The sequence below is a fragment of the Drosophila mojavensis genome, unplaced genomic scaffold, assembly GCF_018153725.1.
Source record: "Drosophila mojavensis isolate 15081-1352.22 unplaced genomic scaffold, ASM1815372v1 contig_19, whole genome shotgun sequence".
In the NCBI taxonomy this organism is placed as follows: Eukaryota; Metazoa; Arthropoda; class Insecta; order Diptera; family Drosophilidae; genus Drosophila; species Drosophila mojavensis.
Window position 1 is genome coordinate 2624158 of NW_025318726.1, and position 13803 is coordinate 2637960.

A 13803-nucleotide genomic window follows, 5' to 3' on the forward strand; every position below is an offset into this window, starting at 1 on the left:
TATTTCTTCATCTTCAAGAAACTAATAGTAGCTTCTTAAAGTATTTAGGTCATTAAAATATGTTATGTTATATGTTTCAAGTCTAACCAATAAATTATAGATATGCAGGACAAAGACTACTTCTAATAAATTTTAGTACAGATGAAGAATCGAAATTTGCATTATTATTAATTGGTAACCCTAACTCATAACACAAGCAAAATATACTTAAGTAAAGAATGGAGTGGAAATATGGCACAATGGTGGTCTGCCATAAAAAAAGGCTCATAGAAGTCGGGATCAATGCCTTTATACAGATGATTAAATAAATGGATAGTCTGGCCAACTGCTCTTATTCAACTCATCAAAAATTCATAAAATTTAATGTACATGGTACGCTTTTGCATAAATTTTATGCTATTTATATTATAGCTTGAACTCTTATTTCCAATGGTTTCAGGCAATAAAACTCGACAATTAGCAGCAATTAAATTTTGGTACTCTAAGGCTGAATCAGCCTCGTCTCTAGTCTCTCGTCTCTCGTCACTGTCAACACATGCAATGGCGTCATTGTCCTTATTTTCCTTTTTTGGGAAACTGTCGTTAACCAACCAGGCAGGCGAGCTCTGGGGAAGAAACTCATTACGAGTCGCGCAAAGTAAACTTTTGTTTACATGAAATTAGTAAAATGTTTGTATATCAAATTAATGCAACATGGAGACACGTAGAGCGTGGCTGCGTTGCGTGCGTTAACTTCGCTTGTGTGCTTGCTATAGACTTTGATGATTTTTCTGTATTCGACGGGATCTAAAGTTAAATTAAAGCTACATACATTTGAATATCAAAGAAGTGTGTCTGGAAAATGTGAAATATGGGAAGAGAGCAATCATTTTTCTTATATACATTATTTATTTAGACTGTTTCTTGGTTTTTACTTGCATACGAATTTTAATTTATGAATTTAGTCAGTTTTCTTACTTGAACTTCATTTGCTTACCGTTAATCATCATTATAATATGTATTGAAAAATATGAAGAATTTTTGAACATGATTGATTATATTTAATTGGTGATGATAAAATAAACTGAAAAGGGGAAGAGATAGTCCTAGATATTTTTCCATTTTCATAAATGAAATTAAAACTTAGTAGGCACTTAATATTTTTTCAGGTTTAAATTCAATTGCACTTTATTAAAAATTACCTTCTCAGAAAATGTCTAGATAAGAAATTAAATCAAGCTCACACATTCTTTGTAGCAGAAAATAATTGTTTCACTTAAATTTGAGCAGAATTTTGCTGTAGCTCAATGTGCTTCAATGACGAATACCTTTCTCGATCGAGCGCTCTGATAATTGATAAATTTATCTGTTGATTACCGCTCGAATGGCTGTTGACGTATTACGCATTATAATTTTATTTGCGGCATAATTAATTTAAGATAACGACAACATATAACATATGCACGATTCTGATATATCACATGTGAAATCGGTGTTAATTCAAACATATGTCAACTTATCGTGATAACAGTTTTGCGAGTTGAAAACAACGTTGAATAATTTGCAATACATTGGGAAGAATGAGTTTATTGAATATGGTTCTTCTATTTAGTTTTTGGTAGACAGAATTTTCGCTTGCAACCAATCGCCAGGACGTGTCGTGTTAGACTAAAACAGTTCTGACCGAGCGACACATTTCGCTAATTTCCCAACACGCTTTGGTTAGTCATTCCCAACTTTTCACCTAGTGCTGTCTTTCATTAATGGAGTGTGTACTATGATTACATACATACATACTATATAGGGTAAACCAGCATATGTAAATATGTTAGTGTGTGTGTGCGAATTTCTGCTCGCTTGACATTGCGCCTGTAGTATTTCTCCTTAGATAATGACTCGGATAATTAGAATGGTTTCCCTTACAATAATTCGTGCATAAAAAACGGACGAGACGAGTGAAATAGCCTGGACTACTCGACTGGGTTATATTTGTTACATAGTATACTTGAACACTTAAAAAATTCCATTTTATTAAAGTTTTTATGTGAATTCAAAAGTTGATGCAAATTAATAGAACGGAAAGTAAACGACTTCCTTTGGGGTGTGCCCGACTAGGATATAATCCTAGTCCCAACCGAATGTGTGTTGCAATGTGTTTTTCACAGAGTTTCTTGCCCAAAGCCCCTATAAAAATGCATTATTAAGTAAGTAATGTTACAATAGAGCGCTCCATACCGCATAATATTCATATACCGTAGAATCCGGCTATAACGGGACTATATAAGTTTGTCTGGGGACCAGAATTTTCGTCGCAGTAACTGGAGTCGTTATAACCGGATTCTACTGTGTTTAAATTTCGAGTTTCTAAGGTGAAATTGTAGGAGATACAGATTTTTCTGAATTTTCGCGCAACCAATAGTTAAGCTATGTTTAACCAAACCTTAAAAATATTCAAAAGTAATAAAACTGTACGCACCAAAACTGGGAATTTTCGCTCCTCAAAACGGTCGTAAAATTTTTTGGGTCATCGATAATGGCAGCCAACAGTAATATATATTCCAAGTGAGTCTCTAGCGCTTTAAAGTTCATAGCTTTTTAATAGCTTTTCTGAAGTACTAGAAAAAGCATTTTCCTTTCCCTATTGGAAGTGTCGGGAAAATCTTAGCACTTTATTAGATGACTTCAATAACGCTGAAATTTATGGCGTTCATACGGACAGACTGACGGACGGATAAACAACAAGACGAACATTACACTAAACCAATATGCTCCTTCACTTCGTGGATGTGCATAAAATTAGATTTATCTTGTTTTAGAAAGAATGAGCGGAGGTATGCAAAATGGAGAGTGCTCACCTTTGTATACACTTAGATACATACAAGTACAATCAATTTTGGACTTGGTATTGACTTAATTGATACCACCTTAATCCGTTCATGCTACTGCATATCAGTTGCTAATCTTTACTATATACAGACTGACAAACACAAAACAATAAATCAGCGCAACATAGAAACTATATATAGAATATACACATATCACTGAATCAATCGCTCGCATATTTCTATGTATTCTATTTCTTCTATATATGTACATATATTCCAACTAAATTCAAATATACCCCGAATATGCATTTGCAGTGAATTTTGAATGTAAGAAAAATATTTTAAAAATGTGTTTTTAATATTAATAAAGAATTCATCGTTATTTGGACACCTAAGCAATGCAGTCCGAAGTCTCATCCACTAGCACACCTAACTCTCGGTACTCTCAATAAAATACTTCCAGATCTTGATAATCAGCATACAAATAGGCTCAAGTATATAGCTCGCTATTGAACGGCCGAATGACGTATTTGACACATTTGTACCTAACTACATACGTATATTTCCCATTTTAATGAAGCTTGTATGTGCAATGGTTCTAGCATTGAGAGTATCAGTTGACTGGTATACCCTGTAACCATTAAACTAAATATAAATTAATAGCTAAAGTGTGTAGAAGAGATTAACATGTTTCGTGACTTGGCATATGCCAAAGTAAATATATTCTTATTAAATAGTGGTTTACGAAGCTAATGCATTTAATGACTTATGTGAGATACTTAGCATGCTATATTTAGACTAGATTATTTTCAAATGCATAAACAGACATAGATCTGTTTGCTTTACTTACATTAATTACTAACTAAAAGCTCACATCTTTTCACATTTCAATTGATGTACATAAACTAAAGGTAAAACGTAACTAAAAACAGCTGTACTAGCTAGCTTATATCCATTTTAAAATATACTGGGATATCTTCCAGTGCAGCTCCTGCAGATAGTTTGTGAAATACAGCCTATGCAGGATGGGCGCCTTATGCTACATGCGCTGTATAACGCAGCCCTTGAACGAATTCATCCTGACATCAATTTCACCATCTTCCAGCTGCAAAAAGGGAAGTCAACAGTTACTTCGATTCGCTTCATCATAATTATAATAATAAAGTTTTGGCCGGCAGACATACCTCATCGAAGGCATAGATATCTTGGTAGCACGAGTGTGATATGCATTTCCTTAAGCAGTTCAGCTTGGAGACCATTGATGGATTATTGCCGCACAGCGAGTTCTGGCTACAGGCTAGCTCAAAGTCATGATAGATGATTTCCTAAGAAAACAAGCAGAGGCAACAGTTCATGTGAAAAATCAATAAAAGCAAAACCAGATCTACTTACATTTTTGCTTGTTTCTTTGTACGCGTATTCAGGAAAATGAAATGTGGCTGCCTTTGATGGGGACTTGTTAGTATTATCTTTATAGTTTTGCGAAGCACATAGAACCATTTTTAAAGCAATTATTGCAGCTAGAATGTAATAGAGACGTGACATTCTGGCAGGCTGTCAACTGACTGACATACTGACTTGGTAGATTCCTGGCCTAGTATTTTGTATTTTGGTATTTTATTAAGGCATTTAGGGCTGCATAACGTCTCCTTGTTAAAAAGCTTTAGCAGCGATAGTATTTTAGTATTTTAACTGCTTATAATACGTTACAAAAATTTGAATCTATTTGGAGTTATTAAAAGGTTCATATTTGAATTGAATATTATAATATCTCGAAATATTTATTTATATGTTGTCTACAAGCTTACGTCCAAACTTTTATTACCATATAAATTTCGGGCTATTCATACATCAAATTTTCATTAGCTTATAATTATTAAATAAATTACAGAGGCTAGCATAATTTTACTATAAAGAAGCTGACTTTACTTTTACTCTAAATCCTTTTTATACCATTGAAAATTAAAAATCAAGGTTAATGGTAAGTTAAAATGATTTTCTTTTTGAATTGAATTCAAATCTGAAACCAATTAAGCAATATCATGTCAGAATAATGATTATTACTTTACGATATGGTACTTTATATTTATATTTCAACAATATATACCACAAACAGCATTTTGATGCTAGAAATCTTTAGAAAACATGCTTCGATGTAAAATCAAACATCCCCAAAGAATTGACCTTAATAGAGATATTTCGGTTATATCAAAAATTCTATTGATAATCTTGTTTACTAAGTTTTCTTGACCTGTGCTATTTACACATAATCCTCATTATTCCGAAGCATGTTTTGCGCTTCAGCAGCCACAATTTTCTGACACTTTTGGCCAACGGAATGTTCCCTTTCAATGGAGCCGCGAATGGTGTAGTGTGAGGTGCCATGCATCGAGTCGGAGTGCTTGTACTTGAGAGCTCTTTGACGACAGAGACCAAATCTGTAGGGAAATATTATTGTAAGGACTACAGATGTATTGGCTTCAAATACATACTTCGACAACAGCGTTAGCAAATCCTGCCGATACTGGGAAGTTAGGATGGCATATAAGTAAGGATCCGCACATGAATTCAAGGGATAGAAGAATACTAGTAGGATTTTGGACTTTGTTACATTGATCAGCGGGTAGCCGGCTAATGCGGTGAGACCAAAGAATGCGATTGGTGCGCCACAACTGAAATTGATGAAGACCTGAAAAGCAAACAAATAGTAAACAAATTTACTGAATTATCCAAGGAAATATGTGAAGGAGGACTCACTAGAAGCGCCATCTTCTTGGCCACACTCATCTCGCCTAGATGGTTCTGACGGGCCCGTCGCGTCTCCTTACCGAGCGACAGATAAATTTGCGAATAGCAAATGGCGATAATCGTGAAGGCAAGGAAATTGCAGCCCAATATTAAGACCAGATATATGGAATCGTATATGTCGCGTTTCTCCATCGGCAGACAAATGCTAGAGTAAACAGAAATGAGTTGGCAACAGATGAAAAAGATTCCTCTGTAGGCACTCACCTGGTTGATGAGTAATTGCTTATGCCGAGCAGAGGCAGCGAGGACATTACGATGGAGTAAATCCAGCCCATTAGCATAATGACTGCAGCTGGCCGTAACTTGATGCGTTTATTTAGATACATGGCGTGCGTGATGGCGAACCAGCGTTCAATCGTGATGACAGTCAGGGTAAACACCGACAAGTGGCTGGCGAAGACGGTCAGAAATCCAGCTATCTTGCAGCCCAAGCCTGTGCGAAAAGAATGCTCAAAGCAGCTCCCTCAATATCGAATGACCCAAGAGTTTCGCTTACCGTACTGCCAGTCGAAGGCATAGTTGAAATACTCGCCCATTGAATGCGCATCGATGGAGGCAATGAGCAGCAGGTAGAGACCCAGGCACAGGTCGGCAAAGGCGAGATGACAAATGAGGAAGCGTGGCACTGATGGACTCTCCGACCTAAAGAAGACAATAATAATTGCCGGAATTCATTGGACAATAGAAAAAAACTTACTTAATTGAGAGTATGACAGTGAGAACCGCGACGTTGCCAACTATGGCCAGGGCAACCACAATCCAAACCGCAATTCGCAGCCACTGATAGCCCATGACATCCTCACAGGGATTTAGGGCATTCGGCATGGGATAACACTCAACATGGGGCTTCCTGTGAAACATTTAAGTTTATAAAATAATACCAAAAACCTTGACAGCCAATCACCTAAACGTGAAGTTACCGCAATACTCAGCCAGCTGGTCATCGTCGGGGTTTATTGTTATCTCCTCGTGGAAGATGCCAATGTTGTTCAATGTGGAATCAGCCATATAGGCGTACGTGTTGGGCGTAGATTCCGCCAGGAGGTTGTTTATAGTGGAACCACTTAAATTGCAATTCAGAAATTTCCATCATTATTGATTTTGTTAGTTATAAATCTGTCCATTTACCTAGGCTGCACCTCCGACACATTCGCCAATGGTGTGAGATTACTCATGCTTAAACTTCTTTCATAGTTTGTGTGCACATCCCGGTTGTTTTTACATTGATCTCTCCATTTCTCCACTTCCTGCATGCGTTGGGCATGCCTCTGGGGATCATGCCTCGACGGGAATTGAAAGGCGCAGCAGTGAAACGAGTGGGTCAAGTGAGCTCTCTGTAGGTTCTGTAAAGAGAGTAGAGAAGACGTGCGAAATATTTGAAATATTGATATTGATATATGCATACCTGAAAGTTGTATATGGAAGGTATCGTCTTCAAGGTGTGCGTATTGGCTATGTATAATACTTCTAGGGTCTGCAGTCCAGCTGAGGGCAGACGGACAAGCGATGTGCTCGAGAGATCACTGTGATTAGTAAATGTACATATAAGTTTATAGATCTGTATATAACTGTATAAATATGTTTCACTCACAGTTCTGTCATGTCTATGATGCCATTGAATGCATTCGGGTGAATTTCGGTAAGTTTGTGATTATCGTTTAATGAACTAAATATATTTAACAACAGGTTATTAATAATAATTAATAATATACAAATGATAAACTAATTGCAATTATCTTACAGCTTTGCTATTTTCGAGCCCAGAAATGCCGAGTCATCAATAAAAGTTATTTCATTGTTTGCTAAAACACTAATTAGTCAAAACGGGAGAATCAGTTTAGGAAGTATTACGGGAATCCTACTTACAGTTGTGCAGTCTTCACTTGAATGGATTTGGAATCAATTCGGGAAATTTGATTATTATCGAGATCTCTAGACGACACAGACATATATAAATTTCTCATATTAAATTGAATTTCAATAAGAAATTTGTTATGCGAGCTTACATCATTTGTAGTATATTATAGGGCGGTAAATCTCCCAGATCTGGCACAGTTTTTAATCCACTATTTATGATCCGTCTACAAAGAAAGTTGAATTTATATCTGTTACTATTTGTATACACAAAATGGGAAAAGCCTTCAAAATGAGTTACGACCTATGTTTATTTGCCTCGATGCACAGACGAAAATCGTAGCACCGGGTCGCTATCTGACACACTTCTCAAGCGATCGCAATTTGAAGGAATATCGAACTGTTTAGAAATTGAAATTTGAATGACTATCAAAGTATTTGGCAAATCAGCGCTTCGAATAGACAAGATATATCAGCCCAATGGAAATCAGTCTCTCATCTATTCACTATTTATTGAAATATTCTTAATCACTTTAGAAACTGTGCTGTGGAGCCCCTTTAATTCTCGTTTGCCGATGACACACTAAAGGTCAAAAGTAATATCTGGGTTTAATGTAGAAGTATCCCTAGTATTCATCTATCCACTCATCTTTAACTAACTGATGTCTGCGTTTATATTGGAGCAAAGTCAAAAATACTTATAGTATATTATATATGCATTCATAACACTCATTTACTTAAGTTATGCGCTATCTCTAGCTGTCTCAAGTAATATCAAATTACGAAAAGCCATGAGATACCAGAAGATTAACAAATTCTAAATTCTAAACTAATAATTTCCATTCTAACACATATTCACAGCCCAAAATTTTTCATCACTAAGAGATGGCTTTAGAATTCTGTAGAATGAAAACTATACATATATACATACATATATATACATATATATATATATATATCGCGGAATATCTTTTTATTATAGTGTAAATAAGAGTGGGCATTTCTCCAGAAGAATCTACGTTTCGTGGCGTGCGAACTGCTTGGTGTTTGTAAATATCTTGAAAACTCACCAATAGTGCTAATCAAGAGCTATAAAATTCACTATTTGTTAAAATATAAAAGATTTTTGTTGTTGTATTTTTTAGCACTATAATTGGAGCGATCAAATGCCCATACATATCTTTTGAATTTGATCTTTACTGAAGCAGACGAACGAATGAAGCCAGGGAAATGAATAAATATCGAATCATTTCATTTTCCTGATTACACAGACTGGCACAAAATCAGTAAAGCCTCCCATGCATTATATGCTATGGGCATAAAAGCGAGAGAAGCATTTTCAAATGGTAAACAAAACACAATCGAAATTTACACAGGTAAATGCACAGTCACGCACAATCCCTCTGAATTATGTCTGCTTAATATGCCCCGTTGACCACAAACCTTTCTCACAGCAATATTAGCATTTCTGCCTGAGTGGATATTTATGTATTTATTAAAATATATATATTTCTATCCCATGACTATATTACATATATAATAATATCTCTGCTATCAGTCCATAAAAAGGGCATTCATATAAGAGCGCGCTTCCATGACTCAGCTCAATTCATTTCGATCTCATGCGCTTATAGAAATTCCCTGTATTGAATATTCCTTTGAGTTCAACAAGTGCATAGAGTATATCAAAAGCTCTCTGCATCTAATTGAATGAACTGAATTCGTAAACTTTACAATTGATTGCGCTATAAATGAGTTTTTACTCACATGATTTCAATGGTATCGGAAATGCCCTCAAACACATTTTTGGCCAGGTAGCTTAATTTTGGGGCATTGGAAATGTAGCTATAATAAAACATATTATGATATATTATTAGCAATGTATATACATTTATATGTGTATATACGTACATGGCACGCAGAACCGTTAGGTTAGAGAACGCTCCACTCTGTATGGTCTCCAGCTGCAAGCAGTCTATAAATGCACTAAAATTTGAGCAACATTTGAACTTTAAATTCGTTTATATTTGACATTTCGTATTTGTGGCTTTTACTCACACATCCAATAGAGTTGGGGCGTACACTTTCAGCCCCATCGACCGCAGCCGCGGCAGTCCGGCGGATGCAATTGTGAGCCTTTGCAGCGGCAGTTTCAAAGTTTGGGGCACACGCGTCAACGCCTCCCCCTCGCAACGGCACTCGAACTCGTTCTATGCAAACATAAATTGTGCATATTGATTAGAAATTTGCAGTATCAGATTGTTGTTGTCGTCAGGAATAAGCAGGACTTTATTTAGATCAAAGCCATGGCAGTAAACAAGCTAATCATAAATTGAGTTGTAAACTAGACGATTCTAGTTGCTTTGTATAGTTTTTTACGCTTGAATAATTTAATAATTGACATTCATATTGAAGCTGTCATTCTGCACAAAATGTAGATATATTCCGATTAGGATAGTAGCATTATATTGTTATTGGAATTACTGCTCATTTTAATTATTCAAATTTTCTAAAGTCAAATCGATTTTCGTATTTTAACTTGCATATATAATTTCACAATTTTCATATTTTCTTTTTTTTTTATCGGCAGCACAAGGAGCATGCGAATCACAATATTATTTATTTTATGACAAACAGTTAATTAATTCACGCTTGGCTACGCTGCCAGCAAGCATAGAGGAAAACTAAATTACTTGTCAAATTTTAGATTTATCCTCCTGCAGAGAAGGTTAGTAGTAAACCAATCAAGGAAATTTTAGCTCACTTTATTAATGATAGGCCCAAGGGACTCCGAGCTCTTCATATAGACAAACACAACAACTCGCTAGCCACAAACTTAATTGTCTCCAGCCGCCTATGAAGACAACGACCCCTAGACCACTGCACCCTAGTCTACTTTTAGTCAATATATACAATATAAAGCTAACATAATTTGCTGATTGCCTTCAATAAAAATAACTCGATAAAAAAAACAGTTAATTACTATAGAGATGCAGTTCAACTCAGCAAGATACACAGCAATGTGGGCTGAGCCTTGACCTACTTATCTGAACCGTATAAATAAGTGTATTATTGTAGAATAATTTAATGGAAAGCTCACATTTTCAGAAGCGTGAAAGGTAGAAGAAAATACATTGCGTAAACCGATATACCCGCTTGACTTCACAAGCGAATCATCACTTAGAGATATGAATCTAAGGATACATGTCTATATGTTTGATGAAATTGTAGTCCAGAGTAAAAAACAGATATTCAGTTACCTATGCAGCCCATGAACACTTACGTGATTAGTTGCTTCCCAGCAGCAACACTTCCAGACGGAGGCATCAACGGGCGGATTCGTAGTCATTGGCGGCGCCTGGGCCAATGTGTCGAGCGTATCGATTGCGTTGCCCGCATCCCTTGGCAGATTATTAATAATGGCATTAAATCCGTCGTGGTTGTCATAGCAATTAGTGCTTGCTTGTTGAGAACAATAGACCAGCGAAAGCAGAATGACGGCCGAGAAATCAAATCTGGCTATAATCGGCGTGCACTTCATGTTGCCTAATGAGCACACGGCACCTCCAATGCTACTCTAATGGGGCTTGAGTTGTGCTTCTATCACAGGTGTATGGCGAGTAGAGTGATCACCTGGCAAATAATCAGCTCTAAGCACATTCTGCTCTTGGTGTACGTCGTCTTTTGATGCATTTTGTTAGCTTGATATAGGTTCGGATTAGATGTGGTTTAGCTCTGCAAAGATTGTCATTTAAAATATAGTTTTACTGCAGTTACCGAAAGCTACGGATAGTTAGAGCTGTGAAACGATCCGTATTTATTGTAGTATCCGTATCGAATACGTTCAATCAGATCATAGTTCAAATATAGTATTTATGATATATATATATATATATACATACATATACGTCTATATGTATTTGTATCTAAAGAGCGAATACACAAATTTACAAAACAACCTCAAAAATTTTGCACCTATTGATGAAGCTGTGAATTGAAATTTCACGTATCGCTACGAACACATGTTTGATTGACTTTTCAATTTATACAAAGTTATGATTTGATTCCGTGAATGTCGTTTAATGTGCAAACCGAAATTCAAGCCCGAATAAATTGGCCAACAAATAATAAAGACAAACAGAGCTGGGCATGTCTCTTGGATCCAGTCAATGATAGTCTTTCATAGACTGTGTCTATAAGCATTACCAGACTTATTTTTATATTTACTTTTATTGTTTTGTTAATATTTGGAAAGAAGAAGAAGCAAATATTTATTAATCACACTTACCTGGCGCGATCAAAAATAAACCAATTAGTTGCACATAAATTATAATTAATAATTCGGCGAGGTGGGCGAAAAAATCTTTATCAACAAGCCAAACAAGTGAGAATGCTCTAGTCGGCGCCGCTCGACTAGCAGATGCCCTACACTCTTAGTTCATTTTGATTATAACTTAAAGCAATCAGCCCTATAAACACCTCGTTAAAACCTTCATTCACATAGAGCGAGATGTGTGCATTAACAGATATCGTCTCAAAAAATAAATGAAAGCGACGCCGCTGAACGTCTCCATCGAATTCTATATTCTTAATTAGCAAATATTTGTCTCTTAAATACATACACGTGCACAGTTTGCTCTCTTTTCTATCTGGCTAGAATACTAAAACCGTCTGAAAACATACAGATGCAAATTTTACTTGAACAAGTATAAGTATTGGGGAATATTTTATTGTTTTTGTGAAAACTGAGCTCCAGATGGATTTCGAATTATATTTTAAGCAGGGACTGTAACATTTACAAATTCTATTCGAAAAAAAATTAACAAATATTTTTAATCATTAAAATTAATTTCTATCGAAAAAAAATAATTGCTCATCAGTAAAAATGGAAAATAAAAGTTATGATTCGGTTTTTATATAAAAAGTGATGAGTAATAATGAGTTTTTATTTTTCTCATACAAATTAATTTTAATAATTAAAAATATATTTAAAATAAAAAATTGCAAATATTAGTTGATCCTATTTTGAATTCGCCATTAAATAGACAAATACTCAACAATTAAAAACGCTCCTGACGGGAAGTATCTGACATGAAAATACCCTGATCCTTACGATGATCTGATTTTGCATAGCTTGCATAGCACATATGTATATGTAATGCAAAAAACATAAATAAATAAGCTTAATTTTTTCAAGTTTCCAACCAAATTTTGTTTAAAAAAAGTTTTTAATAAACACATTAACCAAGCCAAAACACCTGGAATTTTATTTGTTTTTGTTTTAATAAATATTAAAATTAATTTATATGGAAAACAAATTATTACTCATCAGTAATACACTACAGTATTTATTTATATTTTATTATATAATGATTTGCATAACGTTAATTAGCTTTGTTATATTTATCAGACTTTTTACCAGATTAATCCTCATAATCCAAATTTCGTAACATTTATTACAAACAATACCAAAGTAATATATTATATATTTATATAAAGATGCATGGTTAAATGTAGCTTTATTCTTCTTAATTAGCAGATTGCTTTCAACTCTTACCGCACTGCATTAACTCGTATATTTTTAAAACACTTTTTGTAACCGATTTTTATTTTATCTGTTTTTTAATTCGGACAATTACTACTTCTCACATTAATTTTTGCATAAATAATTATTCTTACATTATTGGAATTTTTTTCCATGAAACTTTGTTTTGTTTATTTTGAGATTTTATTCGATTTCGATGTGATTTTTATTTGAGTTTAAAACGCGCAAAAGCTTCTGTGTCAATTGCGGCTGCAATCATCCACATAAATATGTATTCATGAGTTGCATGTAAGTGTGCGAAAAAAAAAACATAAAATTCAGGTAGCTCTCTCTTGCCGCGGACCGTATTACTGATAGCGACTTCATGCACCTGTTGAATAACACCAACTGAAATATCTGATTAGCAGGCGAAGCTTCAATGGAAACCGGAAATCAGAAATACACCGAAATCACAGAGTCGTTTCGCAACATCGTCTATATTACAAAGAAACCCGAGCGACAAAACCGAGCGAAGCCAGAGAGAGCACGTCCAACCTATTTGAGCTAATATATAGCGAGAAATAAGCTTCGAAAGCGTTACAGGGCGCCATAGGCTACAAGGTTCTTGTAGCTTATAGCTTTTGTGGGGGCTAAGCTTGTGCTATTTTTGGGTGCAAAAGCTCCCGCTTCCATGAACCTATTTAGTTGCACCAGCTCCGCCCGGGTAGCTGGAAGAGATATACTATGCACATTGATAAAAGCCTTTAAACTGCAGCAAGCTTCACTCGTCGCATTCTTTATGCATTCTCGAAT

General features: G+C 35.3%; 2 protein-coding genes across 5 annotated transcripts; both read right to left on the reverse strand.

Moving 5' to 3' along the window:
- Nucleotides 1-3494: 3494 nt before the first annotated feature.
- LOC6572286 lies at nt 3495-4394 on the reverse strand. Of its 2 annotated transcripts, XR_006356744.1 has the most exons (4): nt 4197-4394; nt 3989-4129; nt 3723-3909; nt 3495-3662 (listed from the first exon to the last, which is right to left on the reverse strand). XR_006356744.1 is itself a non-coding variant. In XM_001998390.4 (3 exons), the coding sequence occupies exons 1-3, from the start codon at nt 4347-4349 to the stop codon at nt 3844-3846; spliced, it is 360 nt and encodes a 119-aa protein (XP_001998426.1). In that variant the 5' UTR covers nt 4350-4394; the 3' UTR covers nt 3495-3843. The 2 variants fall into 2 exon arrangements, 1 of the variants encoding a protein (XP_001998426.1); XM_001998390.4 differs by having other exon boundaries at nt 3495-3909.
- A 53-nt stretch (nt 4395-4447) lies between these two features.
- On the reverse strand, nt 4448-13407 carry LOC6572285 (lutropin-choriogonadotropic hormone receptor). 3 transcript variants are annotated; one of them, XR_006356743.1, is made up of 19 exons: nt 13024-13407; nt 10750-11201; nt 9525-9676; nt 9378-9452; nt 9234-9311; nt 7619-7693; nt 7479-7544; nt 7354-7422; nt 7204-7278; nt 7018-7135; nt 6741-6955; nt 6517-6675; nt 6310-6462; nt 6109-6254; nt 5817-6045; nt 5562-5757; nt 5297-5493; nt 4912-5242; nt 4448-4526 (listed from the first exon to the last, which is right to left on the reverse strand). XR_006356743.1 is itself a non-coding variant. In XM_044007679.1 (18 exons), the coding sequence occupies exons 2-18, from the start codon at nt 11005-11007 to the stop codon at nt 5065-5067; spliced, it is 2439 nt and encodes an 812-aa protein (XP_043863614.1). In that variant the 5' UTR covers nt 11008-11201; nt 13146-13407; the 3' UTR covers nt 4554-5064. The 3 variants fall into 3 exon arrangements, 2 of the variants coding, with proteins under 2 accessions (XP_043863614.1, XP_001998425.1); XM_044007679.1 differs by lacking the exon at nt 4448-4526 and having other exon boundaries at nt 4554-5242; nt 13146-13407; XM_001998389.4 differs by lacking the exon at nt 4448-4526 and having other exon boundaries at nt 4554-5242.
- Nucleotides 13408-13803: the final 396 nt, after the last annotated feature.

Excerpts from the sequence above, each read along its gene's own strand:
- LOC6572286 (XM_001998390.4), bottom strand. The coding sequence starts at position 4,349 with ATGTCACGTCTCTATTACATTCTAGCTGCAATAATTGCTTTAAAAATG. Across the intron at positions 4,130-4,196 it reads ACAAAGAAACAAGCAAAAAT|GAAATCATCTATCATGACTT; the intron begins GTAAGTAGATCT and ends TTGTTTTCTTAG. Across the intron at positions 3,910-3,988 it reads ATATCTATGCCTTCGATGAG|CTGGAAGATGGTGAAATTGA; the intron begins GTATGTCTGCCG and ends CCCTTTTTGCAG.
- LOC6572285 (XM_044007679.1), bottom strand. The coding sequence starts at position 11,007 with ATGAAGTGCACGCCGATTATAGCCAGATTTGATTTCTCGGCCGTCATT. Across the intron at positions 6,956-7,017 it reads CTTCCATATACAACTTTCAG|AACCTACAGAGAGCTCACTT; the intron begins GTATGCATATAT and ends CTCTCTTTACAG. Across the intron at positions 6,255-6,309 it reads ACTGTCATACTCTCAATTAA|GTCGGAGAGTCCATCAGTGC; the intron begins GTAAGTTTTTTT and ends TGTCTTCTTTAG.